The following is a 21,006-nucleotide window of genomic DNA, read 5'->3' on the forward strand; positions in this document are numbered from 1 at the left end:
GCATCTATTTTTCAGATACTTTTCCATTATAGGTTCTTACAAGGTAGGGAGTATAAGCTTCAGGGGCACATGTATCTGTTTTTCGGATTCTTTTCCATTACAGGTTATTACAGTTACTGAGTATAGTTCCCTGTGCTATACAGTAGGGCCTTTTATATATAATGTTAATATATAAATGTCATGTAGAGTTAACCCCAAATTCATCATTTATCTTCTCCTCACCTCCCTAAGGAACTGAGTTTTTAAATTTTAAAAAGTTTCTTTGAAATGTTAATTCTCATCCCGCCCAAATCCCTGCCAAGACAGAAAAGGGTAGAGAGGCTCTCCTGATGGGGTCCAGACGCTTGGTCAGCTTGTGCCATGTGTTCCCTCCCCCTCCCCCAAGCAGAGGGTTCTAGATCCCAAGGTTCTCTGTGGAGTGAGGTCCGTGTGTGTGTGTGTGTGTGTGTGTGTGTGTGTGTGTGTGGTGGGAGGTGCAGGACTCCCCCTGCCCATTTCTTTTTCTTTTTTTCTTTTTTGAATGGCTGCCCCTGCAGTATATGGAAGTTCCTGGGCCAGGGATCGAACCTGTGCCTCAGCAGCTACCCGAACTGCTGCAGTCAGATTCTTAACCCATGGTGCCTCAGCAGAGACTCCCCCTTTTCCTTTTTTTACAAAGCACCTCCTGACATGGGCAGTGAGTGATGTTTATTTCTCTGGGGGAGGAGGTTATGTACAGCAGTGATCCGGATGCCCGGGAGCCCTCACCCAGGGGCTGGGGCGGGATGGGAGGCGGTGGCAGAAGGCACACGGTGGTGATGGCTGTGGTGGTGGCCCGGAGGAGGCCAGGTGGGGGTGTAGTGTGTCCTGGGAGGCCCGGAGGGCAAGCTCGGCGAGGGCATGTGGTCCCAAGAGCCCGTGCCTGTTGCTCCCGTCCCCTCCCTACAGGAGGATGCAGGGGCAGCTCCTGTCCTTCTTCCTGGGGGCGCTGGGCGGGCTGGGTGGGAGCTCCTGTTCCTGGAACTTCCTGTGGGAAGAGGCTGGTAAGGTGGGGCCGGGGTGGGGATGGGAGCAAGACCCGGGAAGGGGGGCTCCACTCACCGGACGGCGCGCACCAGCTGCTCAAAGGCCTCGTCCACGTTGAGGCGCAGTTTGGCCGAGGCCTCAAAGTAGGCCACGTGGTGGGAGTTGCTGAAGGTCGAGGCTTCGGATCTGGGAACCTGGGGGGCGGGCAGGACACATGGAGGAGTCAGGTCCCTGCACTGGGGACGGTCGGGCCTGGGGGAGGCACACAGACACACTGTGTGCTCTGACTGGGGCCACCTCCTAGGGGAGCTTAAGTGAAACATTGCAGGGAGATGGAGGAGTGAGCCCAGGGTGTGGGGTGGGTGCCATCTAAGGAAGGAGGCTGAGAAGGCTCCAGAGACGCTGGCCCAGAACTGAGTCATCAGGCGGAGAAACGTCAGGATGTCCCAGCAGAGGCCCAAGCAAAACTCCAACGGCTGGAACTCCCCACAGGCTTGATTGAAAAGATGAGTTCTGGGGAGTTCCCGTCATGGCTCTGCAGAAACAACCTGCCTAGCGTCCAGGAGGACGCAGGTTCAAGTCCTGGCCTTGCTCAGTGGGTTAAGGAGCTAGCATTGCCGTGAGCTGTGGTGTAGGTCGCAGATTCAGCTCAGATCTGGCGTGGCTGTGGCTGTGGCGTAGACCAGCAGCTGTAGCTCGGACTGGACCCCTAGCCTGGGAACCTCCATATGCCGCAGGTGCGGCCCTAAAAAGACAAAAGTTTAAAAAGAGAAAGTTCTGGGTGGAAATCACATAGTTTGCGTGTAAAAGGAAGTGGTGGGAGGGAGAAGGGACAAGACCACGGTGGGTGTCAGGGGCCAGGTGGCAGAGCTGGGGTGCTGGGGCACGAGGGAGCAGCAGGAGTGGGAGGCCGGGGCCAGAGTTCTGGTGGGAATGAGAGGAGGGGAGGGGACAAAGCTGGGGCTGGGTGACCCTGGGGGGAGGTGCCCTCTTTTCCATCCAGTCCCTGCCTCGTGGGCATGACAACTCCTGTGTGCAATGCTGGGGGCTCAGAAGGTCTGACATGGGGCAATACATCTATGGGGTATGTGACAAGGGACCACAGGAGCCAGAGGAGGATGCTGACATGAGGTGGGCCCAAAGGAGCCTCCCACGCTGAGAGGGGGTCCCGGGAGGGCGAGGCGGGGGTGGGGGTGTCCCAGACCTGACGCTGTGTCTCCAGATCTGCCTTGTTCCCGACCAACACGATGGGGAAGTCATCTCGGTCCTTGACTCGGAGGATCTGCGTGAAGAGCTTGCCCACCTCGTTGAAACTGCGGATGAAGCCGCAGGTCAGCAGCTGGGCCCCAGTGCTCCCCGCTGACTCCGCCACCTCCCCCCCCCATCTCCCCCGACCCCCAGACAACACCCACCTCTGCCGATCATTAATGGCAAACACCAGCAGGAAGCCGTGGCCGGCGCGCATGTACTGCTCTCGCATGGCACCGAACTCCTCCTGGCCTGCGGTGTCCAGGACTGCAGATGGGGAGAGGGGGCCTCCATGGGGACCAGGCTCCCGCCAGCCACCCCCACAAGCCCGCAGCCCGGCCACCCTCCCACTCCATCTCCCCTGCCACCCTCACTGTCCAGCCGGGCCGGGACGCCATCCACGGTGCAGATCTTGGTGTAGGAGTCTTCAATAGTGGGATCGTAGTCAGACACGAAGTAGGACTGGAGTGGGGGGGGTGGAGAGGACGCTTTACTACAGGGTCCCAGCAGGGATGATGGAGGCCTGCCTCCCTTATCCCCTGTGCTCCCCAGGCCCCTCTCTCCAAGGGGCTCCCGGCCCCATCCCTCTTTTTGATATAAAGTTGCATTTCCCGAGTCGGGATGATGCCCTGGCTATGCGGCATTGAACACATCACTCCCCCTCTAAATCACTGCCCCTCTCCTGACCCCGATTTTCTCCCTGGGGAAATGAAGATCAAAAGAGTGCTACCCTCAACCCAGTGTGTGAGATTCAGGGAAAATCCTCGTTAAGCATTTCATATCGTCTGCGCATAGTAGGCGCTCAGTCACTGGGACCTTTTGCCATCCAGCATATCTGCATGTGTTCTTCCCCCTTTCTTCCCTCTTTTTTTCTTCCTCCTCCTCCTCCTCCCTCTCCCCCTCCCCCTCGGGCAGCTTCCAGTGTCTCCTCCCAGGGGAAGGTCCCGGTTCCAATCCGGCTGCTGAGACGCTGCCCCGCCCGCAGGCGGGGCCCCTCCCTTCCTGCCTGGGTCCCGGCCGCCTCCATCCAGGCCCTGGGCCAGCTTTGGGTCTGCCCCTGGGTGCAAGGGGCCCAGGGCTTGGGGCCTTTCTCTACCCAGACAGGAGCTCCCATGCACGCGCTGTCTGGGGTCTCTTCAGGGGTCTGGGGCCCAGGGACCTCAGGGGTGGCATCCCTGGAGCAGACACCTTTCTAGGGTTTCTCCCAGGTGGGAGAGTTTCCCCTGGGGAAAGGGGTGGAAGTTTCCTGGGCAAGGGTGGATTTTCAGAAGAGAAGGGGTGATCTGGCAGCTGCTGGGGGTCCGAAGGCTGCATCCTGCCTGTCGTGGAGGGTGCTTGGTAAGGGGCAGTGCAGGGGCCTGGCCCTGGGGGGTTTAGGGGTGTGTCTGCAGAGTAAACCGGGAGAAGCTCAGGCGGGCGAACTGGGGGCTGGAGAGCATGGGGGAGGGTTGTCATAGAATATAAGTACATGTCTAGAGAGTCGTAGAGACCTGGAGATACATTTAAGAGGTCAGAGAAACTCCAAAGGAGCAGGTCTTTCTGGAGGTGTCAAGACTCTGGGGGCTTCTTCCATGGAAATGATCTGGGGGCTAACCAGAATTTCTGAGAGGGGCTCAGCAGATCAGAGTGGAGGAAAACTCACGACGGAGGAGTGGATGGTTTTCCTTGAGGAAGGGTAGGGGTCTGGATCTGGTGGGATGGGGGATCCCCAGAACTTGGAGTCTTAGTGGGAATGGCCAAGGGGCAGGATCTTTTTGCAGTCTCTTGGGTCTGAGGGGGTCTCCCTGAGGACAGGGGTGGGATGGAGTCCTAGATGGATCTCAGGGGCCAAGTCTGGGCATAATTTCTACTTTCTGGTGGAGGTCTCTGAAGGGGCTAAACAGCCAGGTTGGGGTAATGTCAAGGGCATTCTCCCAGTTACTGAGCGGCTCAGAGGGGAAGCTGAGGTCAGGGATTTGGGAGAGGTAGGGCTCAGGGTGCGAGGAGGTGGCCCCGAGCGGGGTGGGGGCCCATGAGAATGCTTAGGGTCTAAATGGGTTGACTCTTCTGGATTTAGGGTGCTCCCAGGAGGCATCCAGGGTCAGGTCAGCAGAGGAGCGGGGCTTTGGATACTTGGGGTAGGGGTGGTGGGTCTCAGGATACAAGGACAGGAGGAAGGTCCCTCATGTAGGGGGTGGAGGCCCTGAGGGGCTCAGGGTCACATCTGAGGGGACATTTTTAAGATTAGAAAGCCTCATAAGAGGGTCTCAGTGATGGATGGAGGGGAAGCCGGAGTCTTGGGGATCCCGCCAAGGGCTCAGGTCTGGGTGGGTCCCGGGGGCACCCCCCGGGGTGAAGGTCCACTACCTGGATGAACTGGATGGTCAGCGCGCTCTTGCCCACGCCGCCGCCGCCCACGACCACCAGCTTGTGTGTCTCGCTGGGTGGGGGGTCCCCGGGTCCCGGCCCCCCGCCCCGGGGCCGCCCCCGCCCTGTCCCGGACGCCGCCCCGCTGCTCATGTCGCTGCCGCTGCCGCCGCTACCGCCTGGGGCGGGGGGGGGGGACCGGGCGGGGCCTAGGGGCGGACCACGTTAATAAGGGTACTGCATAAACATGAGCTCCAGCAAGAAGGGCTCCTTACTTGGGACACTTAGAGGCAGGCAAGACCTGGGAAAAGGAGGAGCTATGCTAATACGGATAGGAGTACGGCTGTCGCTGAGAAGGGGAATTCCGAATGGGGCGGGAACATGCTAATGAGAGAACTGTGCTCACCCCGAGCAGCGCCACGCGCTCTCGGCTGGCGCGCCGGGGGGGCGGAGCCATGCTAATAAGAGTTCTTATTCTCTTCGTAGACGGGTCCGGAAAATCGTTCGGGGTGGGACTATGTAAATGAGAAACCCTGTGTTGCAGCTAGCTTCTCAGGGTACCGTCCCCGAGGCCTTGTTCTAGTAGGCGGGGCTTGAGTCTTGCGCACGCGGCCGTATATAGGCGCGCTCTGAGGAAGGAGCGAGTCCTGAGGGGAAATTAACCTCTGTCCTGGGACCCAAGCCAAGCTCCCGACTCTGGCATCTGGGTTGGGTGATGGAGGCTCCGCCCGCTACGGGACCCAGGCTTCCGGTTCCCGCTGTCCCAGCCTAGCGGAAGACAGACTGGGAGGGGAGATGGGGCCCTGGAGGGGGGCCAGCGGGTAACCGGGAAGGGAGGGGCCGTGAGATCACTGCATTCCTAATTCATGAGCCAGCTCGCCCAAGCGGGGACGCCTGGGTTATGAAGGGTCTAGGGTCAGGATTTCCGAGTCTTGAAGGAGGAGAAAGCCCAGGACCCAGACCCCTGGGTCGCAAGGAGAGATTGTGACTGGAGGTTTGGACTCCTGGGTCCTGGAAGGAGGAGTTCTGGAGGTCCTTGCTTCTAGATTGCTGAGGGCCCGGACTCATCGGTCCGAGGGCTGAAGGAGCGGGGGGACCCAATATTCTGGATCCGAGGGAATTGGAATGGGGTACCCGAACCCCTGTGTTCGCGTAAGGCGTTTGAGACCAGGAATGGTCTGAGGGAGGCATGAAGGCCCGACTCCTGGATCTAAGAGGAAGGAGGGCTCGGACTTCTGAGGGAAATGTGAGTCCGGACCCCTCGGCTCTGAGAGGAATCGGATTTGGATTTTTCTGTTGTAAATGAGGAGGAAGCTGTAGGGCCGGGCTTCTTGGTTCTAAATTTAGAGAGAACTTGGGCATCAGGATTCTGGGATCCCCAGAATGTGGGCGGGGCAACTTCCAGCCAGTCCTGCTTCCCCCCCGCCCCACGGCTCACTCCGCGGAACTACAACTCCCTTGCACCTGTCAGGCTGAGCGCTCTTTACGTCACTTCCTTTTCCGCTGCTCTTTCCGCGCGCGTGCAGGGCACTATGGGGCTTAATCGCGCGCTACCGCAACCCCGCCCACTTCACCCCTCATCCCCTCGCAGTCCCCGCGCGGCGGAGGCGACGCGCGGACTACGTCTCCCGGCGTACGTCGCGCGCACCCGGCCCATCTGCCCCGTTGACTGCTGGGAAACTGAGTCCGAAGCCTTCCCACCAGCCTTCACGGCACGGTGCTCGGTACTTGAAGTCCCGGCAAGCTCGGCGGCGTTTTAGCTCCTCCTTTCTCCTCCCTTTGCTCGCGAGCCCCGCCCCAGCCCGCCCCGCCCCGCGCCGGGGCCGGAGCCGCAGCCCGAGCGGCGGGGTAAGATGGCGGCGGCGGTCCGAGCGGCGGGGCTCGGGCCTATCGGGGTGGGCGGGGCGGAGTCGGGTCGCTACTTGTCCCGGGGTCCTCCCGACACGCCGCGGGGCCTGGAGGGCTTAGCGGGTCGGCCTTGGGCCCGGTAGCGGCGGCGGAGCCTGGCGCCGAGCGGGGGGCCTTCTCGAGGCCCCGGGACGGGTCTGGGGTGCCGGGGGGCATGGACCGGGCGTCTCCTAGAGGACTAGGGGCGTCCACAGGACCTGGACCGAGACTGAAGCCTGCCCTCCGTCATATAGCTGGCTTGGGTCATTTCTGTAGGCACTGTTGAATGTCTTTATAGGCTGACCCGAGGCTAGAGTCTGTTTGGAGGGTTCTGGGGCCATCTTGAGATCTTGAGATATGTCCCAGGGGTGAAGGAGGTCTGCAGGAGCTGGGGAGTATCTGCAGAGCCACCTATGGCTGGGGTATATCTCCTAGGGCTGAGCAGTGTGTACATGGGCTGACCTGAGAATGCGGCTCACCTACATGGGTCTAGGGCCATTTAGCCAGGCCATGGAAGAACAGTTCCAGCGCAAGGAAGTCTTTTATAGCCATTCAGAGGAGTGGGATGTACCGACTAAGGGAAGGAAGCAAATACTGAGATGTGCTGGGAGGCTTGGATGGGTCTCCAACTGTCTGGGGAGTGTCTAATCTGGGTGACAGGAGACTGGGGACAGTTAGAAGGACCTGGAACCATCTAGGTGGCTTTGAGTGTGACTGCAAGAGTGCAGGCTCTATGCCTGGAGCAAATTCGAATGCCTTTGGGGGCCAGATAATCGGCCAGGAGAGTAAGACAAAGGAACGTATTGGAAATTTTGCCCAGCTCAAATATACTTGCCCTTTAGAAAGTAATTCAAATGCAAAATGTTAAAAAATTCGGGGTGGCCTTGGGGCTTCAGAGAGAGTTAGTCCACCTTGGTCTGGGAAAGTCTAGAGGATCATCTAGACTTCGTCTCACGCCAGTGCTTTTGAAACGCTTTTGACCTTGATCCACAGTGAGAAATGCATTTGTACACTGAGACCCAACATACACCGTCCTATGTGTTAAACTAATACTCCAATCCTGTTAATTACTGTTTCCACTTACTTGGGATGTGTTGCGAAGCATCTTCTACTGTGTTCAATTTGCCTTTATAACAAGCTATTCGTGAAGCACTCAACTGCTATCAGACTGTAGTTTGGGAACCTGATCCAGAGGGACCTGGCAGGGTCTGCCGAGCCTTCTTGGGTCGAAGAGACACACCCTCTGCAAAGCATGGGGCTCGTCTAAATGCTCCAGGGGGGATCTTCCTACCCAGGAGGGTTTGGAGATCTGTGGGTCTGTACTCAGCACATCTTGATTAAGCTTCTGTGATGTGACAGACACAGTTCTCTGAAGCATGTGCTGCTTCCCACCCCCTACCCCCACCCCCACCCCAGAAGGCAGAGAGAGCAGCTCCAGGGCTGGGAACTGTCCAGAGGGCCTCTTCAGGGTGGGTTATGTCTGTGGCGGTTAGGGAAGGAGCTGCAGGCTCTTAGAGAGCTGGGCGGCTGCAGGGGAGAGCTTTGCCATCAGCTTGCAAATCTGTGGTAGGAGGGAGGCCAGGACTGAGGTCTTTTTTTTTTCTTTGGTGGGGGCAGGTGTGCCCCCTAGGGGTGTGGGGAGCCAAGTGGGGAAAACCTGGGCACGAAAGCCTCATAGTAATAGTTACCCGGTCAGAGGTTAGCCCTGCTTTCATGTCACACAGCCTTTCTCGGAGTTAGCTGCTCCTATTGTGCCTGCTTCTAGATAAGCACCTCGAGCTGGGGGTTAGGGATTTTGAAGCTTGCTGGTGACTGTGGGACCAGATGATTGTTTTCAGAGGAGGAGAACTGACGGCTTCGGGGAAGCCTACAGCCCAAATAATTGCATTTCCTGAAGCCCCCATCAAGACCCCCATCAGTCTGAATGATCTTTCAGCTTCCCTCTCAGCCAAGAATTTCGGTGCCATCACAAAGCCTTCAGCCACGCTGAAGGCCACAGGAGGACACTCCCTTTGGCATCTGGTGGACAACAAACACTTCTGAAATCCGTGTTTTCGTTTTCAAAGCGGCACGCTGGTTTTGTAGATCAGCCTCCCGTAGCACCAGCATAGGTTCTGTGTTATCCAGACGTTTGGTTGGGGCCCCGCCATTGAAGAAAATCGATGCTTTAGCAAGTTGGAAGTTGCATGGTGTTTGAGGCGCCCCCAGCACACGGGCACACATCTCAGTTTGGGAAAGGTGGGTCTCTGAGCCTATGGGACGTGGTGTTTGAAATCACAGCTCAACAGAAAAAAAGTCTGGGCCTTGGGTTGGCTTCCATGAAGGCGGGCTCCCTTGTGCTCTTAAAATTTGTGGTGGGGAAGCTGTGGGAACTGGGGAGCAGGGTGTGGAGAGAGGCTGAGAAAGGAGTTCCCGTTGTGGCTCCATGGTAACAAACCTGACTAGTATCCTTGAGAATGCGGGTTTGATTCCTGGCTCCGCCCAGGGGGGTCAGGGCTCCTGTGTGGCTGTGGCTGTGGCGCAGGCCGGCAGCTATAGCTCCGATTGGACCCCTAGCCTGGGTACTTCATATGCTGCAGGTGAGGCCCTAAAAAGCCAAAAAAAAAAAAAAAAAAAAGGCTGGGAAGGCCTCCTTTTGACCGAGGAGGCCACTGAAATTCAGACGTGGGAGGAGTTGCTCCAGTCACCCTGGTGTCCGTGCTGGGCCTGTCCCTTGTCCTGGGACTGGGATGACTGGAACGGAGGCCCCCGAGGGCTTCGTGTCCACTGTCTCCTGACGCTGCCCCGCCCTGCCCAGTGGCCTCGCCTCCACCCTCTCGCCCCGTCCACCTCCAGGTGACCATGGAGGAGGAAGATGAGTCTCGAGGGAAGACAGAGGAGTCAGGCGAGGATCGGGCTGACGGTCCGCCAGACAGAGACCCTGCACTTTCTCCTTCTGCGTTTATCTTGGTGAGGCTGCTGGACCCCTGGGGCCGCGGGCGGGAGGGGCCGGTTCCAGGGCCTTGACGCCTGGACCCTCAGCGGCAGTGGCGGCGGCGGCGGCAGCAGCAGTGGCGGTGGCAGTGGGGAGGGGTTGGGGGCCAGGACTCTTGGCCTGTCTGTAGAGTTGGAGTCCCGTTGCAGGGGTGTCCGGAACGGCTGTCTCCCAGCAGCAGAGCTTGTGACCTTTTGCATGCGTCCCCTGACTGCTCTTTCTTTCCACCCCCTTCACCCTCACCTTTCCTTCAGCGGGCCATTCAGCAGGCTGTGGGAAGTTCCCTGCAGGGGGATCTGCCAAATGATAAAGGTACGACGGGTTCCGGTTCCTCCTAGCACCCCCCCCCCCCGCCCCCGGCCCTATCTCTGCATTCTTTTTCCTAATCTCATTCGTGGACGCTTTCCCGAGGCCTCCTGGGTGCACCACCCCAGCCCTGGCACAGGGAGCCCAAGATGGGTTGGACTCCGTGGCTGCCTCGGAGGCGCTCACAGTCTGATGGAGGGGAGACAGAGTCCCAGCACAGAGGTAGCCTAAGGCCCCGTGCGAGGGAAGGAGGCCCGGCTAGGCTAGTGTGGAGGGTGCTGGAGTCTGGGAAGGCTGCATCGAGGAGGTGACAGGCGACCTGTGTCTGAGTTGTCTGGAAAAGAGGAAAGCCGGCTGGGCAGGGTGGTGGCAGCGGGCGCACGAGAGTTGCCGGACTGCATTGGGGTTCTCTGGGGTCGGCACGTAGGGAGGCAGGATCACTCCGTGGGGACTGGGTCACAGCAAGGCTCCAGTGCCAGGCTGACTAGCCTGGACATCATCCTGAGGGCAGCTGGGAGGACACATGGGTGAGGGAGCTGGCGCCTCACAAGGGGGTTGGGGACGTCCTTCTGGGACTCAAGTTGGGAGACGGTTGGATGGAGGCTGGGAGTAGGCAGGAGCTTGGTTCCCTGGTCGAGAGCTAGGCAGGCTTTCTCCTGTGCCCCTCGGGGTCTCTGCATCCAGCCCCCGTCTCCAATGCCACACGCACATCTCTCTCCAGATGGCTCTCGGTGTCATGGCCTTCGATGGAGGCGCTGCCGGAGCCCACGGTCAGAGCCCCGTTCCCAGGAATCAGGGGGGACTGACACGGCTACTGTGAGTAAGAAGAGGGGGCTAGGGACCTGGACTGCTGGAGCTGGGGCCGGAAGGTCCTTGGGGCCTGGATCGCTGAGATGCAGGGGAGGGAGGGGTCCCAGACTGCTGGGGCCGGGGTGCTGATCGGGGGCAGTGTGGGCGGGAGTCCTGGAGGCAGTCGGGAGGCGGGGTTGGTTAGGTGCTCGTGATTTCTCAGGGCCGCAGATGCCCGGGTTACTGTGAGGTCAGGGCCTGGGGATGCGGCGTGTGTGGGTCGTCACATGAGCAGGGAGAGGCTAGAGCCCCTCCTGGCCGATTCCAGGTCTTGGACGTGGCTGCGGACGGCCTCCTCGCGGGGCTGGTGAGTGTCCTGGATCCCCCCGATACCTGGGTGCCCAGCCACCTGGACCTGCGGCCTGGCGAGTGAGTATTTGGGCAGCTGGAGTGGGACAGCCCTCCCCCGCCCCCCCCCGTGTGGGAGTCGGAAGCTCCTGTGAGGCTGACTCACCCCTTCTGTCTTGTAGAAGCGAGGACATGCTGGAGTTGGTGGCCGAGGTCCGAATTGGGGACAGGGATCCAATCCCTCTTCCTGTGCCCAGCCTGCTGCCCCGTCCCAGGGCCTGGAGGACAGGCAAAACGGGTATGTGGGGCCAGGGCAGCGTCGGGGCGGGTGGCCAGCGTCGACCTTGTGTGAGCATCAGCTGTTGCTGGTGGTCGTCGTGGTGACGGTTGTGTCGTCCAGACAAGCACTGTGCTGTGGTGTCTTCTATCCGACATCAGGAAAGGCTGGCTGTGCATGCAGATGCGTGTAAAGTAGAAGCGGTTCTGAAAGCTGCCGCGTGGGGGCCGTCGGCACATGTGAGACACTCAGTGTGTCCAGGGCTCTCGGAGCCCGTGTAACTGCGTTAGGAATTTGTCTCCCCGGGCTGGGGGACTCTTAGCATCGCTGCTTCCAGGAGGAGAGAAGTCCGGAGGAGGGAAGTCACTTGCTTCAGTGGCATAGTCAGTTGCTTAGTGGTGGTCCTGGGCCTTCTGGGTGTAAAGCCGGAGGTTTTGACGTCTGCAATGTGCACCTGCCACAGGGGGAGTCTGCTTTTGGCCCCACGTCCACTGGTAAGCCCCTGACCTCCGCAGAGGGTCTCAAACTTGAGCAGGCAGTGGAATCACCGGGAGGGCCTTGTTAATCCGCAGGTTGCCAGACCCATGCCCAGGGTTTCTGATTCAGCAGGTCTGGGGTTGGGCTCAGGAGTTTGCATTTCTAACTCAATCCCCAGTGATGCTGATGCCGGTCCCCCAGGACCCCGATGAGAACCCTGGGTTGAGACTCCCATTCTGCGTGCGCACACGTACCTGGGGAGGCCTGGAAAGGAGAGGAAGGCATAGTAGCAGGTTGGCTACGAGCAGGTGTTCTGCCAGAGGCGGGCACACCCGCAGAGCCTTCTCACGTTTTCCTTGTCCTTTTCTCTTCTCGGAGATGCCAGGTGACTTACCCATCAGGCTTTGGGCACATGGCGCCTCAAGCCCACCCCTCTCTCCGGGGCCCACGTTCCCTGAAGTATTTTCATTTCTTTTAAAATCAGCAGACACAGGGAATAATAAGTAAATAAGTGGGGGACAGTGTTCCAATCAGACCTTTTTTTTTCTCTTGGCCTCACCTTTGCCATGTGGGCCAGGAATTGAACCCATGCCTCAGTTGCCACCTGCCTCACAGCTGCAGCAGCTTGGCATCCTTAACTCACTGCGACACAAGTAAACATCCCTGTTTTGTCTTTTTTTTTTTTTTTTCTGTTTAGGGCGGCACCTACAGCATATGGAAGTTTCTAGCCTAGGGATCAAATCAGAGCCGCAGCTGCCGGCCTATGCCACAGCCACAGCCACGCCACATCTGAGCTGCATCTGCCACCTACACCCCAGCTCACGGCAGTACTGGATCCTGAACCCACTGAGCAAGGCCAGGGATCAAACCTGCGTCCTCATGGATACCAGTTGGATTCATTACCGCTGAGCCACAATGGGAACTCCTCATGTTTTGTTTTCTTATTGCAAGTGTTTTTTTTTTTTTTTTTTTTTTTTTTTTTTTTTTGGTTTTTGGAAAGTACAAAGAATGGAAGAAAAAGAAAAGAAACGTACCCATAGTCCCATCCTGCAAAAAAAACCGTTTATGAAGAAGCGAGTCTCCTTTGCCGACTGCCCCTGTCTGCAGACTGGTGTCTGCTTCAGGTTGTGGAGTGGAAGGCAGCCACAGCCAGGACGGTCAGAGCTCCTGCTCACCCGGTCCTCGAGGTGCTGGGCTGGGTCTGGCTTGTTCCCAGCAGGAGGGTCTGGTCCCCTCGTCCCCAGGAGCCCTCAGCGGCTGCCGGGCTCCACGAGGGCTCCATGCACTGTTTCCCTGCGCTCCTCTGAGCACTTAGAAGGTGGGGATTTTTATCCCTTGTTCCCTGTTCTAGGCTTAGGGCCCTGAACTGTGCCTGCTGGGTGGCCAGGAAAGGTGTGTGGAATGAGTGAGCAACCCCCCACTTGACAGATGAGGAAACTGAGGCAGATAGCGGTTGAGTTATTTGCCCTGGGGCACGTCGAGGGTGAAGGCGGGCACCCGGGGTCCTGGTCAGGAATTGGCCCTGGCGCTGCCCCCTGGGCCCCAGGCTCCCCTGACCCCTTCTGTGTGACCGTGCCGGCGTCCTTGCTGGGGCCGGACCGTGGAAGTTACCTGTGGTTAAGAGAGTGGCCTCTGGACTCGGATGTGTGTGTCAGAACCTTGGCCCTGTCACCCGCCCCTGGTGCAGCCCGAGTTGCTTGTCTCCATGTGTGTGACTGTGGTGCTGAGACTGGGGGGTGCTTAGAAAGCGGGGTCTCAGAGGAGGGTGCGATACCTGGCCGTGCTGACCGGGTTTACCCCCTGATGTCGACCCCCCAGCCGGCTGCACCCTGGGGAAGGTGCCTTGGCCCTTTGCCTCGGTTTGCCCCCGGAACCTTGGGTCGCAGTGCCTATGGCATGGAGTTGTTCCTGTCCCACAGGTGGACACGGAAAGTTCTGGGAGCAGGGCCTGCTCGCGGGGTCAGTGCTGGGCGAGGGGGACAGTGGTCGGGTGCTGTCCTGCCTACGGCCCCCTCCGCCGCGCTGGGCCGGCCGCCGACCACCACCCTGTCTGCGCTCTTCCTTTGCAGTGTCTCCGCAGTCTCACTCTTCTCGACCCTCCTGTGCCCGCCACCTCCTCACCTTGGGCACCGGAGACGGGGGCCCTGCCCCGCCCCCCGCCCCCTCCTCGGCCTCCTCCTCCCCCTCCCCTTCCCCCTCGTCCTCCTCCCCTTCCCCGCCTCCCCCTCCACCACCCCCGGCGCCCCCGGCCCCTCCTGCACCCCGGTTTGATATCTATGACCCCTTCCACCCCACCGACGAGGCCTATTCCCCACCGCCTGCTCCGGAGCAAAAGTACGACCCCTTCGAGCCCACTGGCTCCAACCCCAGCTCATCAGCGGGGACCCCCTCGCCTGAAGAGGAGGAGGACGAGGAGGAAGAAGAGGAGGAGGAAGAGGAGGAGGAGGAGGAAGGCCTGTCCCAGAGCATCAGCCGCATCTCAGAGACCCTGGCGGGCATCTACGACGACAACAGCCTGAGCCAGGACTTCCCAGGTGACGAGAGCCCCGGCCGGGACCCCCAGCCCCTGCAGCCGCTTCCAGCCCTGGGAACACCGCCGCAGGCCGACTCCACCCGGGCTGACGGAGCCACGCGGCGGCGCGTATTCGTGGTGGGGCCCGAGGCCGAGGCCTGCCGGGAAGGCAAGGTCTCGGTGGAGGTGGTGACCGCCGGTGGGGCCGCCCTCCCGCCGGCCCTGCTGCTGCCTGGGGACTCAGAGATTGAGGAGGGCGAGATCGTGCAGCCCGAGGAGGAGCCCAGGATGACGCTCTCGCTCTTCCGGGCCGGCGGCCGCGCCGCGCGCCCTGCTTCCGCGGCCCCGGCCCCCGCTGCGGCCCAGCCGCCGCCGCCGCCGCCGCCGCCGCCGCCGCCGCCCGCCCCGCGGGCCCCCGAGGGCGACGACTTCCTGTCCCTGCACGCCGAGTCCGACGGCGAGGGCGCCCTGCAGGTGGACCTGGGGGAGCCGGCGCCCGCCCCGCCCGCGGCCGACACGCGCTGGGGCAGCCTGGACCTGCGCCGCAAGATCCTGACCCAGCGGCGGGAGCGCTACCGCCAGCGTTCGCCCTCCCCGGCCCCCAACGCCGCCAACGCCGCCCCCGCCGGCCCGCCCACCCGCAAGAAGTCCCGGCGGGAGCGCAAGCGGAGCGGCGGCGGCGGCGAGGCCAAGGAGGCTGCCTTGTCCTCCGCCGGCGCGCAGCCCGCCCCGCCGGCCGCCGCCGCCCCCTGGGACTCTAAGAAGCACCGCTCGCGGGACCGCAAGCCCAGCTCCCACACGTCGTCGTCCGCCCGCCGCCGCTCCCGCTCCCGCTCTGCCCGCCGCCGCTCCCGCAGCACCGACCGGCGCCGCGGGGGCAGCCGCAGATCGCGATCCCGGGAGAAGCGGCGGCGGCGGCGGCGCTCCGCCTCCCCGCCCCCGGCCACCTCCTCGTCGTCGTCCTCCAGGCGCGAGCGGCACCGCGGCAAGCACAGGGATGGCGGCGGCAGCAAGAAGAAGAAGAAGCGGTCGCGGTCCCGCGGCGAGAAGCGGTCCGGGGACAGCGAGAAGGCCCCTGCCTCGGCCCAGCCGCCCTCCGGCTCCACCTCCTTGGGCGGGGAGCGCGACAGCCGCCGCCGGGGGGCCGTGCCGCCCTCCATCCAGGACCTCACGGACCACGACCTCTTCGCCATCAAGCGGACCATCACCGTGGGCCGGCCGGACAAGCCCGACCCGCGAGGCGCCTCCCCGGCCCCGGCCTCGTCACCCAAGCGCGAGGTCCTGTACGACTCGGAGGGGCTGAGCGCTGAGGAGCGGGGCGGCAAGGGCAGCGAGAAGGACCGGCGCCGCTCCGGGGCCGCCTCCTCCTCCTCTTCGTCCCGGGAGAAGGGATCTCGGCGGAAGGCGCTGGACGGGGGGGAGCGGGACAGGGACAGAGAGAGGGACAGGGACAGGTCATCCAAGAAAGCTCGGCCCCCCAAGGACTTGGCGCCCTCATCAGGGCCCCAGCCAAAGCCGGCAGTCAGCAGTGGCTCCGGCTCCTCGTCCTCGTCTTCGTCCTCGTCCTCCCGGAAGGTGAAGCTCCAGTCCAAGGTGGCGGTGCTGATCCGCGAGGGGGTTAGCAGCACCACGCCGGCCAAGGAGGCCGCGTCTGCCGGCCTGGGCTCCATTGGAGTCAAGTTCAGCCGAGACCGAGAGAGCCGCTCCCCCTTCCTCAAGCCGGACGAGCGGGCCCCTGCTGAGGTGGCCAAAACAGCTCAGGGCAGCACCAAGCCCAAAAAGACCAAGGTCAAGGCCAAGGCTGGGGCCAAGAAAGCCAAGGGGACCAAGGGAAAAACCAAGCCATCCAAGACCAGGAAGAAGATCCGCAGCGGGGGCAGCAGCGGCGGCAGCAGCGGCCCGGTGACGCTGAAGAAGTCCAAGGCGGATAGCTGCAGCCAGACAGCCGGAGCCAAGGGGGCCGAGGAGACCTCCTGGTCGGGGGAGGAGCGGGCGGCCAAGGCCCCTAGCACCCCGCCCCCCAAGGCAGCCCCTCCACCCCCTGCGCTCACGCCCGACTCGCAGACTGTGGACAGCAGCTGCAAGACACCCGAGGTCTCCTTCCTGCCAGAAGAGGCCACCGAGGAGGCTGGGGTCCGAGGTGGGGCGGAGGAGGAGGAGGAGGAAGAGGAGGAGGAGGAGGAGGAGGAGGAGGAGCAGCAGCCGGCCACCACCACGGCCACCAGCACGGCTGCGGCCGCTCCGAGCACTGCCCCTAGTGCGGGGTCCACCGCGGGTGACTCGGGGGCAGAGGATGGGCCAGCTCCCCGTGTCTCCCAGCTGCCCACACTGCCCCCACCCATGCCCTGGAACCTGCCCGCTGGTGTGGACTGCACTACCAGTGGCGTCCTGGCCTGTGAGTGTCCCCTGGGGGGGCCGGGGCAGACGGGGGCAGACGGACGGGATCGGGGAGGAGAATGCCACATGGGGACAAACTTGGAGGTAGTGGAGACGCCTTGGAAGGGGTGGGTATCTAGTGACCAGGATTTGAAGGGCCACGGGTGGGTCAGGGCCAACGGGGTCTGTCCAGAAGGTTCCATGATGCCTGGACACGCGGGAAGAGAGCATGGCAGGTGGGAGCGGGGTGGCCGGTCCGTTCAGCACGGACGGGGGTGGGGCACGAGTCCTGGGGTCCGCCTGCAAGTGGACTGGGATAGACTTGGCGGAGGGCTGGGTGAGAATAGAGGATGGCAGGAGCCCCTAAGACTGTCTGTGAGGAGAGAGGGCAAGGCCAGCTCCAGGGAAGCTGGGGACACACTCATCACAGTGCGACCCTGGCACACAGCCCCCCACTGCCACCACCCCCCTCCGCTGCATCTTGAGTCCTGACATCCCGAGTGGGGGCACTTCCCTCAGTGGCTGGGGCTCCCTCTTCCCAGTTCCGAGCCTGAGACCTTATGGCCTGTCCCGGGGCCCAGGGGCCCAGGGTGGGAGGCGGCAGCGTGTGGCTGGGCTTGCTTCGCCCGCCTCGCGTCAATTCCCGATCTCCTTGTCATCCCCACTTCTCCTGCAGTGACTGCACTTCTCTTCAAGATGGAAGAAGCCAACCTGGCAAGCCGAGCAAAGGCCCAGGAGCTGATCCAGGCCACCAACCAGGTGGGCTCCCCTGGGGAAGAGTCCCCGCAGCCCCTTCTCTTGTCCCTTGCTCCGGGTCAGGAGAGGAACTTCAACTCCCAGCAGGCTTTGGGGCAAGGTATCGATCGGCCGGAAGAGGGGCCTGTTGCCTCTGGGACTGTTGGGAAACCATGGTGGGAATAGGGGCGCCTGTTCCCTCGTCGTTCCACCTCCCTCTGTTCATCCTCCAAACGTTCCCCGCAGATCCTCAGCCACAGGAAGCCGCCCTCAAGTCTGGGGGTGACTCCGGCTCCTGTGCCCACGTCTCTGGGTCTGCCCCCTGGCCCCTCCAGCTACCTGCTCCCCGGCAGCCTCCCCCTGGGGGGCTGTGGCTCTACCCCTCCCACCCCCACCGGCCTGGCTGCAGCGGCTGACAAGAGAGAGGGCAGCAGCAGCTCCGAGGGACGTGGGGACACAGACAAGGTGAACTGGGCTTGGGAGAGGCGGGTTGATGCTGACGGTTTGCAGAGAACGCAGGCAGGGGCCCGAGAAGACTAGCAGAGACTAAAGCCAGCCAGTGAGAACTTAGATAAAGGCCAAGTCATTGGCGTTCCTATCGTGGCCGAGCGGAAATGAATCCAACTGGGAACCATGAGGTTGCGGGTTCAATCCCTAGCCTCGCTCAGTGGGTTAAGGAGCCATTGTTGCCGTGAGCTGTGGTGTAGGTCGCAGACACGGTTCGGATCCCGCGTTGCTGTGGCTGCGGCGGTAGGTCGGCAGCTGCTGCTCCTATTCATCCCCTAGCCTGGAAACCTCCATGTGCCGCCAGTGTGGCCCTGGGGGAGAAAAAATGAAGTCATTATGTTGCAAGGAAGTAAACTGCCACTTGATCGGATGATTGGGAAAGGGTGCTAGGCAGATTTTTAGAGAATTTCAGACAGGGGTGGGGTCGGGGCAAGGGTGCGGGGGGGAGATGGATGTGGATATCAGTACACACGTAGGAAGTTCCTTTGTGGTGTAGCAGGTTAAGGATCCATTGTTGCCACAACCGTGGCACAGGTCACAGTGCTGTGCGGGTTCGATCCCTGGCCCGGGAACTTCCACATGCCTCCGGTGCACCCAACAAAACAAAACAAGGAGTTCCGTTGTGGCTCAGTGATGAGCGAACCCAACCAGCACCCATGAGGACCCGGGTTCAATCCCTGGCCTCGCTTATTGGGTTAGGATCCAGTGTTGCCACGAGCTGTGGTGTAGGTTGCAAATGCAGCTTGGATCCCACATTGCTGTGGCTGTGGTGTAGGCTGGCAGCTGTAGCTCTGATTGGACCCCTAGTTTGGGAACCTCCGTATGTCATGGGTGCGGCCCTGAAGAAACAAAGAGACCAAACGAAACCAAACACCCCACACGTGTTTATACACACACACACCATGGTCTTGTCAGGTTCCCGGGAGCAGATCAAGCATCTGTTTCTGGACAGAGGGAGGAAGAATGGGTGCCGGGCACATGGGTTTATTCCGCCACCACGTCGGGCTCTTCCTCCCAGGGCTCAGGGCTCTTTGCCTCTCGCTGGGGTCTGCGTGCAGGCCACCGTGCTCCTCAGCCGGTCACCGGGCGCTGGCGCCACTCACCCTTTACACACCCCAGGGCCAGCGCCAGCAGGAAAGCAGAGTCATCCCCCGTGTTCTAAGCCCACGTGAGAAGCAGGTGGGGATACAGCTTTGCCGGGCGCCTGTCCCTGGCATGTGCCATGGGCTGCAGGACAGGGCCAGTTGGGGCCCCATGCCGACCAGCAGGTCCCTGTTCCGCCACTGAGGCTGCCCGGGTCTGTTCTCTGCTGTTGTCCTCTGTGGCCACACGTGAGACAGGTGTGGGGCACCACCCCTTGCTCTCGGCCTCTTCTCTTTGGAAACCCACTCCTGGGGGGCCAGAGGGCTTCAGGACCCCAGAGGAGCCCCCTGTGCAGCTCAGCTTCCCTGACAGCTGGCATTATCATCTCATGGGGGATGTTGGCCTCGAAGTCTGGGGTGTCCTGCCCTTCCCGGGCCTCAGTTCTCCTGCCCCCATCTTCCCTGGGACAGTGAGGAATAGCCCCCTGACTCAGGTCCATCTCCCTGCCAGACTCTAAGGGCAGGGGACACAGGATCCTGGTCATGGATGCCTGGGGACCGCCAAGGGTCTAGCCTGGAGGAGATGCGAGTGACATGGAGAGACCCAGGCCTGGCCTGTGGTCTGGGGTGACTGCAGCAAGGGGGGCACAGGGCAGATACTGAGCAGGACTTCTACCTCCGGGAGAACTCTGAGTGGGCGGAGGCAGGGGTGTTGCAGGACCTCACCTGACCTTTGCGGTCCCTTGTTCCCACCTCGTCACCGCCCTCTCCAGTACCTGAAGAAGCTGCACACGCAGGAGCGGGCGGTGGAGGAGGTGAAGCTGGCCATCAAGCCGTATTACCAGAAGAAGGATATCACCAAGGACGAGTACAAGGACATCCTGAGGAAGGCCGTCCACAAGGTGGGGCCCCGGGGGCACAGAAGCGCAAGGTGGGGCGGAGCTGGTGGCCCCGCAGACAGACAAACAGGGTCGGGGAGACAGGGCAGGTGGGTGAGATCCGTCTGGAAGGTGAGGCGGGCCCAGGATTTCCTCAAGCCCAGCCAGGCCTCTTCTGCTGGCATCGCGGGGACAAGTAGGGACGCCGGCCTTGACCTGGGGAGAAGCGGCGCCCATCCCAGTCCCCGGCCGCGCTCGGTAGTCTGGGTTCAGGGGCTCCGGAGGGCTGGTGGTGACCGCAGCCGCGCCTCGCCCCCCAGATCTGCCACAGCAAAAGTGGGGAGATCAACCCGGTGAAGGTGAGCAACCTGGTGCGCGCCTACGTCCAACGCTACCGCTACTTCCGCAAGCACGGCCGCAAGCCGGGGGACCCCCCGGGACCCCCACGGCCGCCCAAGGAGCCAGGACCGCCTGACAAGGGTGGCCCGGGCCTGCCCCTGCCCCCTCTCTGAGACCCCAACCGCCCCTTTCCGCCTTCCCCTCTTTGGAATTCTGGACGTATTTATGGCCCCGCCTCCCCACTTCCCTCCCCCATCAGTGGGATGATTGGGGGGGGTCGCTGTGGGAAAGAGGAGAGCCCCCTGCCCAGCCCCTTGCGTCTCCCGCAGCCCGGCTGTCCCCATCGCCCTGCCCTTCTGTTCGTGCCCCTCCCCCAATTTCATTAAAATTTCATGAAATGTTACCCCCCGAGCCCCCCGATTTTTAGCCTTCTTTTGAGTCCAGTTTGGGAAGGGGTTGGGGAGGAGACTTGGCCCGAGTGGGAGGGTGGTGCGGGGAGAGCAGACTGTGACCTGGGAAAGGGCGTGCCTCTCCCCAGGCTTGTTTCCTTGTCTCTGAGGTGGGTGTCCTGAGGATTAAGTCAGACCCAGGTGAAGCCCTTAGAAACGACCTGGTTCATAGTGAGCCTTTGCCGTAAGAGTGGCGATGGTGGCGGGAAGGGCTCCCTGGGCCCTCCCTGATCAGTGTCTTCCTGACTCTGGGCACCCGGGTGCCATCCGTCTGCCATGGAACTGCCCCCCGAAGCAGGATCTTTATCCTCCACCAAGCTGGACTCTTTACTGCTCAGTCGCATGAGGCTGGGATGATCTGACTCCCTGAGGTGGGGTGGGAGCAGCCGGGGCCGCGTGGTGAGTCAGGGCCATGCTGGCCTCCATTGTTCCCCGTTACCCAGATCCCAGGCGCCGTGGGGAGGGGCTGGG

At 61.7% G+C, this 21,006-nt stretch overlaps 2 protein-coding genes across 5 annotated transcripts; one reads left to right on the forward strand and one right to left on the reverse strand.

Annotated features, from left to right (window-relative positions):
* Window positions 1–670: 670 nt before the first annotated feature.
* Window positions 671–4,780, reverse strand: RRAS (RAS related). Its single transcript, XM_003355998.4, has 6 exons — window positions 4,600–4,780; window positions 2,628–2,715; window positions 2,418–2,520; window positions 2,210–2,318; window positions 1,081–1,199; window positions 671–1,006 (listed from the first exon to the last, which is right to left on the reverse strand). The coding sequence occupies exons 1-6, from the start codon at window positions 4,750–4,752 to the stop codon at window positions 922–924; spliced, it is 657 nt and encodes a 218-aa protein (XP_003356046.2). The 5' UTR covers window positions 4,753–4,780; the 3' UTR covers window positions 671–921.
* Window positions 4,781–5,636: 856 nt separating this feature from the next.
* Window positions 5,637–20,489, forward strand: SCAF1 (SR-related CTD associated factor 1). 4 transcript variants are annotated; one of them, XM_003127346.6, is made up of 11 exons: window positions 5,637–5,845; window positions 9,322–9,435; window positions 9,715–9,772; window positions 10,488–10,582; window positions 10,884–10,984; window positions 11,086–11,201; window positions 13,727–16,564; window positions 17,222–17,304; window positions 17,527–17,745; window positions 19,643–19,771; window positions 20,068–20,489. In XM_003127346.6, exons 1-11 carry the CDS (start codon window positions 5,789–5,791, stop codon window positions 20,257–20,259), a joined length of 4,002 nt encoding a protein of 1,333 aa, XP_003127394.5. In that variant the 5' UTR covers window positions 5,637–5,788; the 3' UTR covers window positions 20,260–20,489. The 4 variants fall into 4 exon arrangements, with proteins under 4 accessions (XP_003127394.5, XP_084817447.1, XP_084817448.1 ...); XM_084961321.1 differs by lacking the exon at window positions 5,637–5,845 and adding an exon at window positions 6,414–6,447; XM_084961320.1 differs by lacking the exon at window positions 5,637–5,845 and adding an exon at window positions 8,552–8,724.
* The last annotated feature ends 517 nt before the right edge of the window (window positions 20,490–21,006 follow it).

This window comes from Sus scrofa, chromosome 6, assembly GCF_054392235.1.
Source record: "Sus scrofa isolate SSC_HxYL_T2T_F1_AM1 chromosome 6, Sscrofa_HxYL_maternal_Yorkshire_Landrace_v2.0, whole genome shotgun sequence".
Lineage (NCBI taxonomy): Eukaryota > Metazoa > Chordata > Mammalia > Artiodactyla > Suidae > Sus > Sus scrofa.

Excerpts from the sequence above, each read along its gene's own strand:
- RRAS (XM_003355998.4), bottom strand. The coding sequence starts at position 4,752 with ATGAGCAGCGGGGCGGCGTCCGGGACAGGGCGGGGGCGGCCCCGGGGC. Across the intron at positions 2,319-2,417 it reads GCCATTAATGATCGGCAGAG|TTTCAACGAGGTGGGCAAGC; the intron begins GTGGGTGTTGTC and ends CTTCATCCGCAG. Across the intron at positions 1,200-2,209 it reads ATCTGGAGACACAGCGTCAG|GTTCCCAGATCCGAAGCCTC; the intron begins GTCTGGGACACC and ends CCCGCCCCCCAG.
- SCAF1 (XM_003127346.6), top strand. The coding sequence starts at position 5,789 with ATGAAGGCCCGACTCCTGGATCTAAGAGGAAGGAGGGCTCGGACTTCT. Across the intron at positions 10,985-11,085 it reads CTGGACCTGCGGCCTGGCGA|AAGCGAGGACATGCTGGAGT; the intron begins GTGAGTATTTGG and ends TCTGTCTTGTAG. Across the intron at positions 11,202-13,726 it reads CTGGAGGACAGGCAAAACGG|TGTCTCCGCAGTCTCACTCT; the intron begins GTATGTGGGGCC and ends CTTCCTTTGCAG.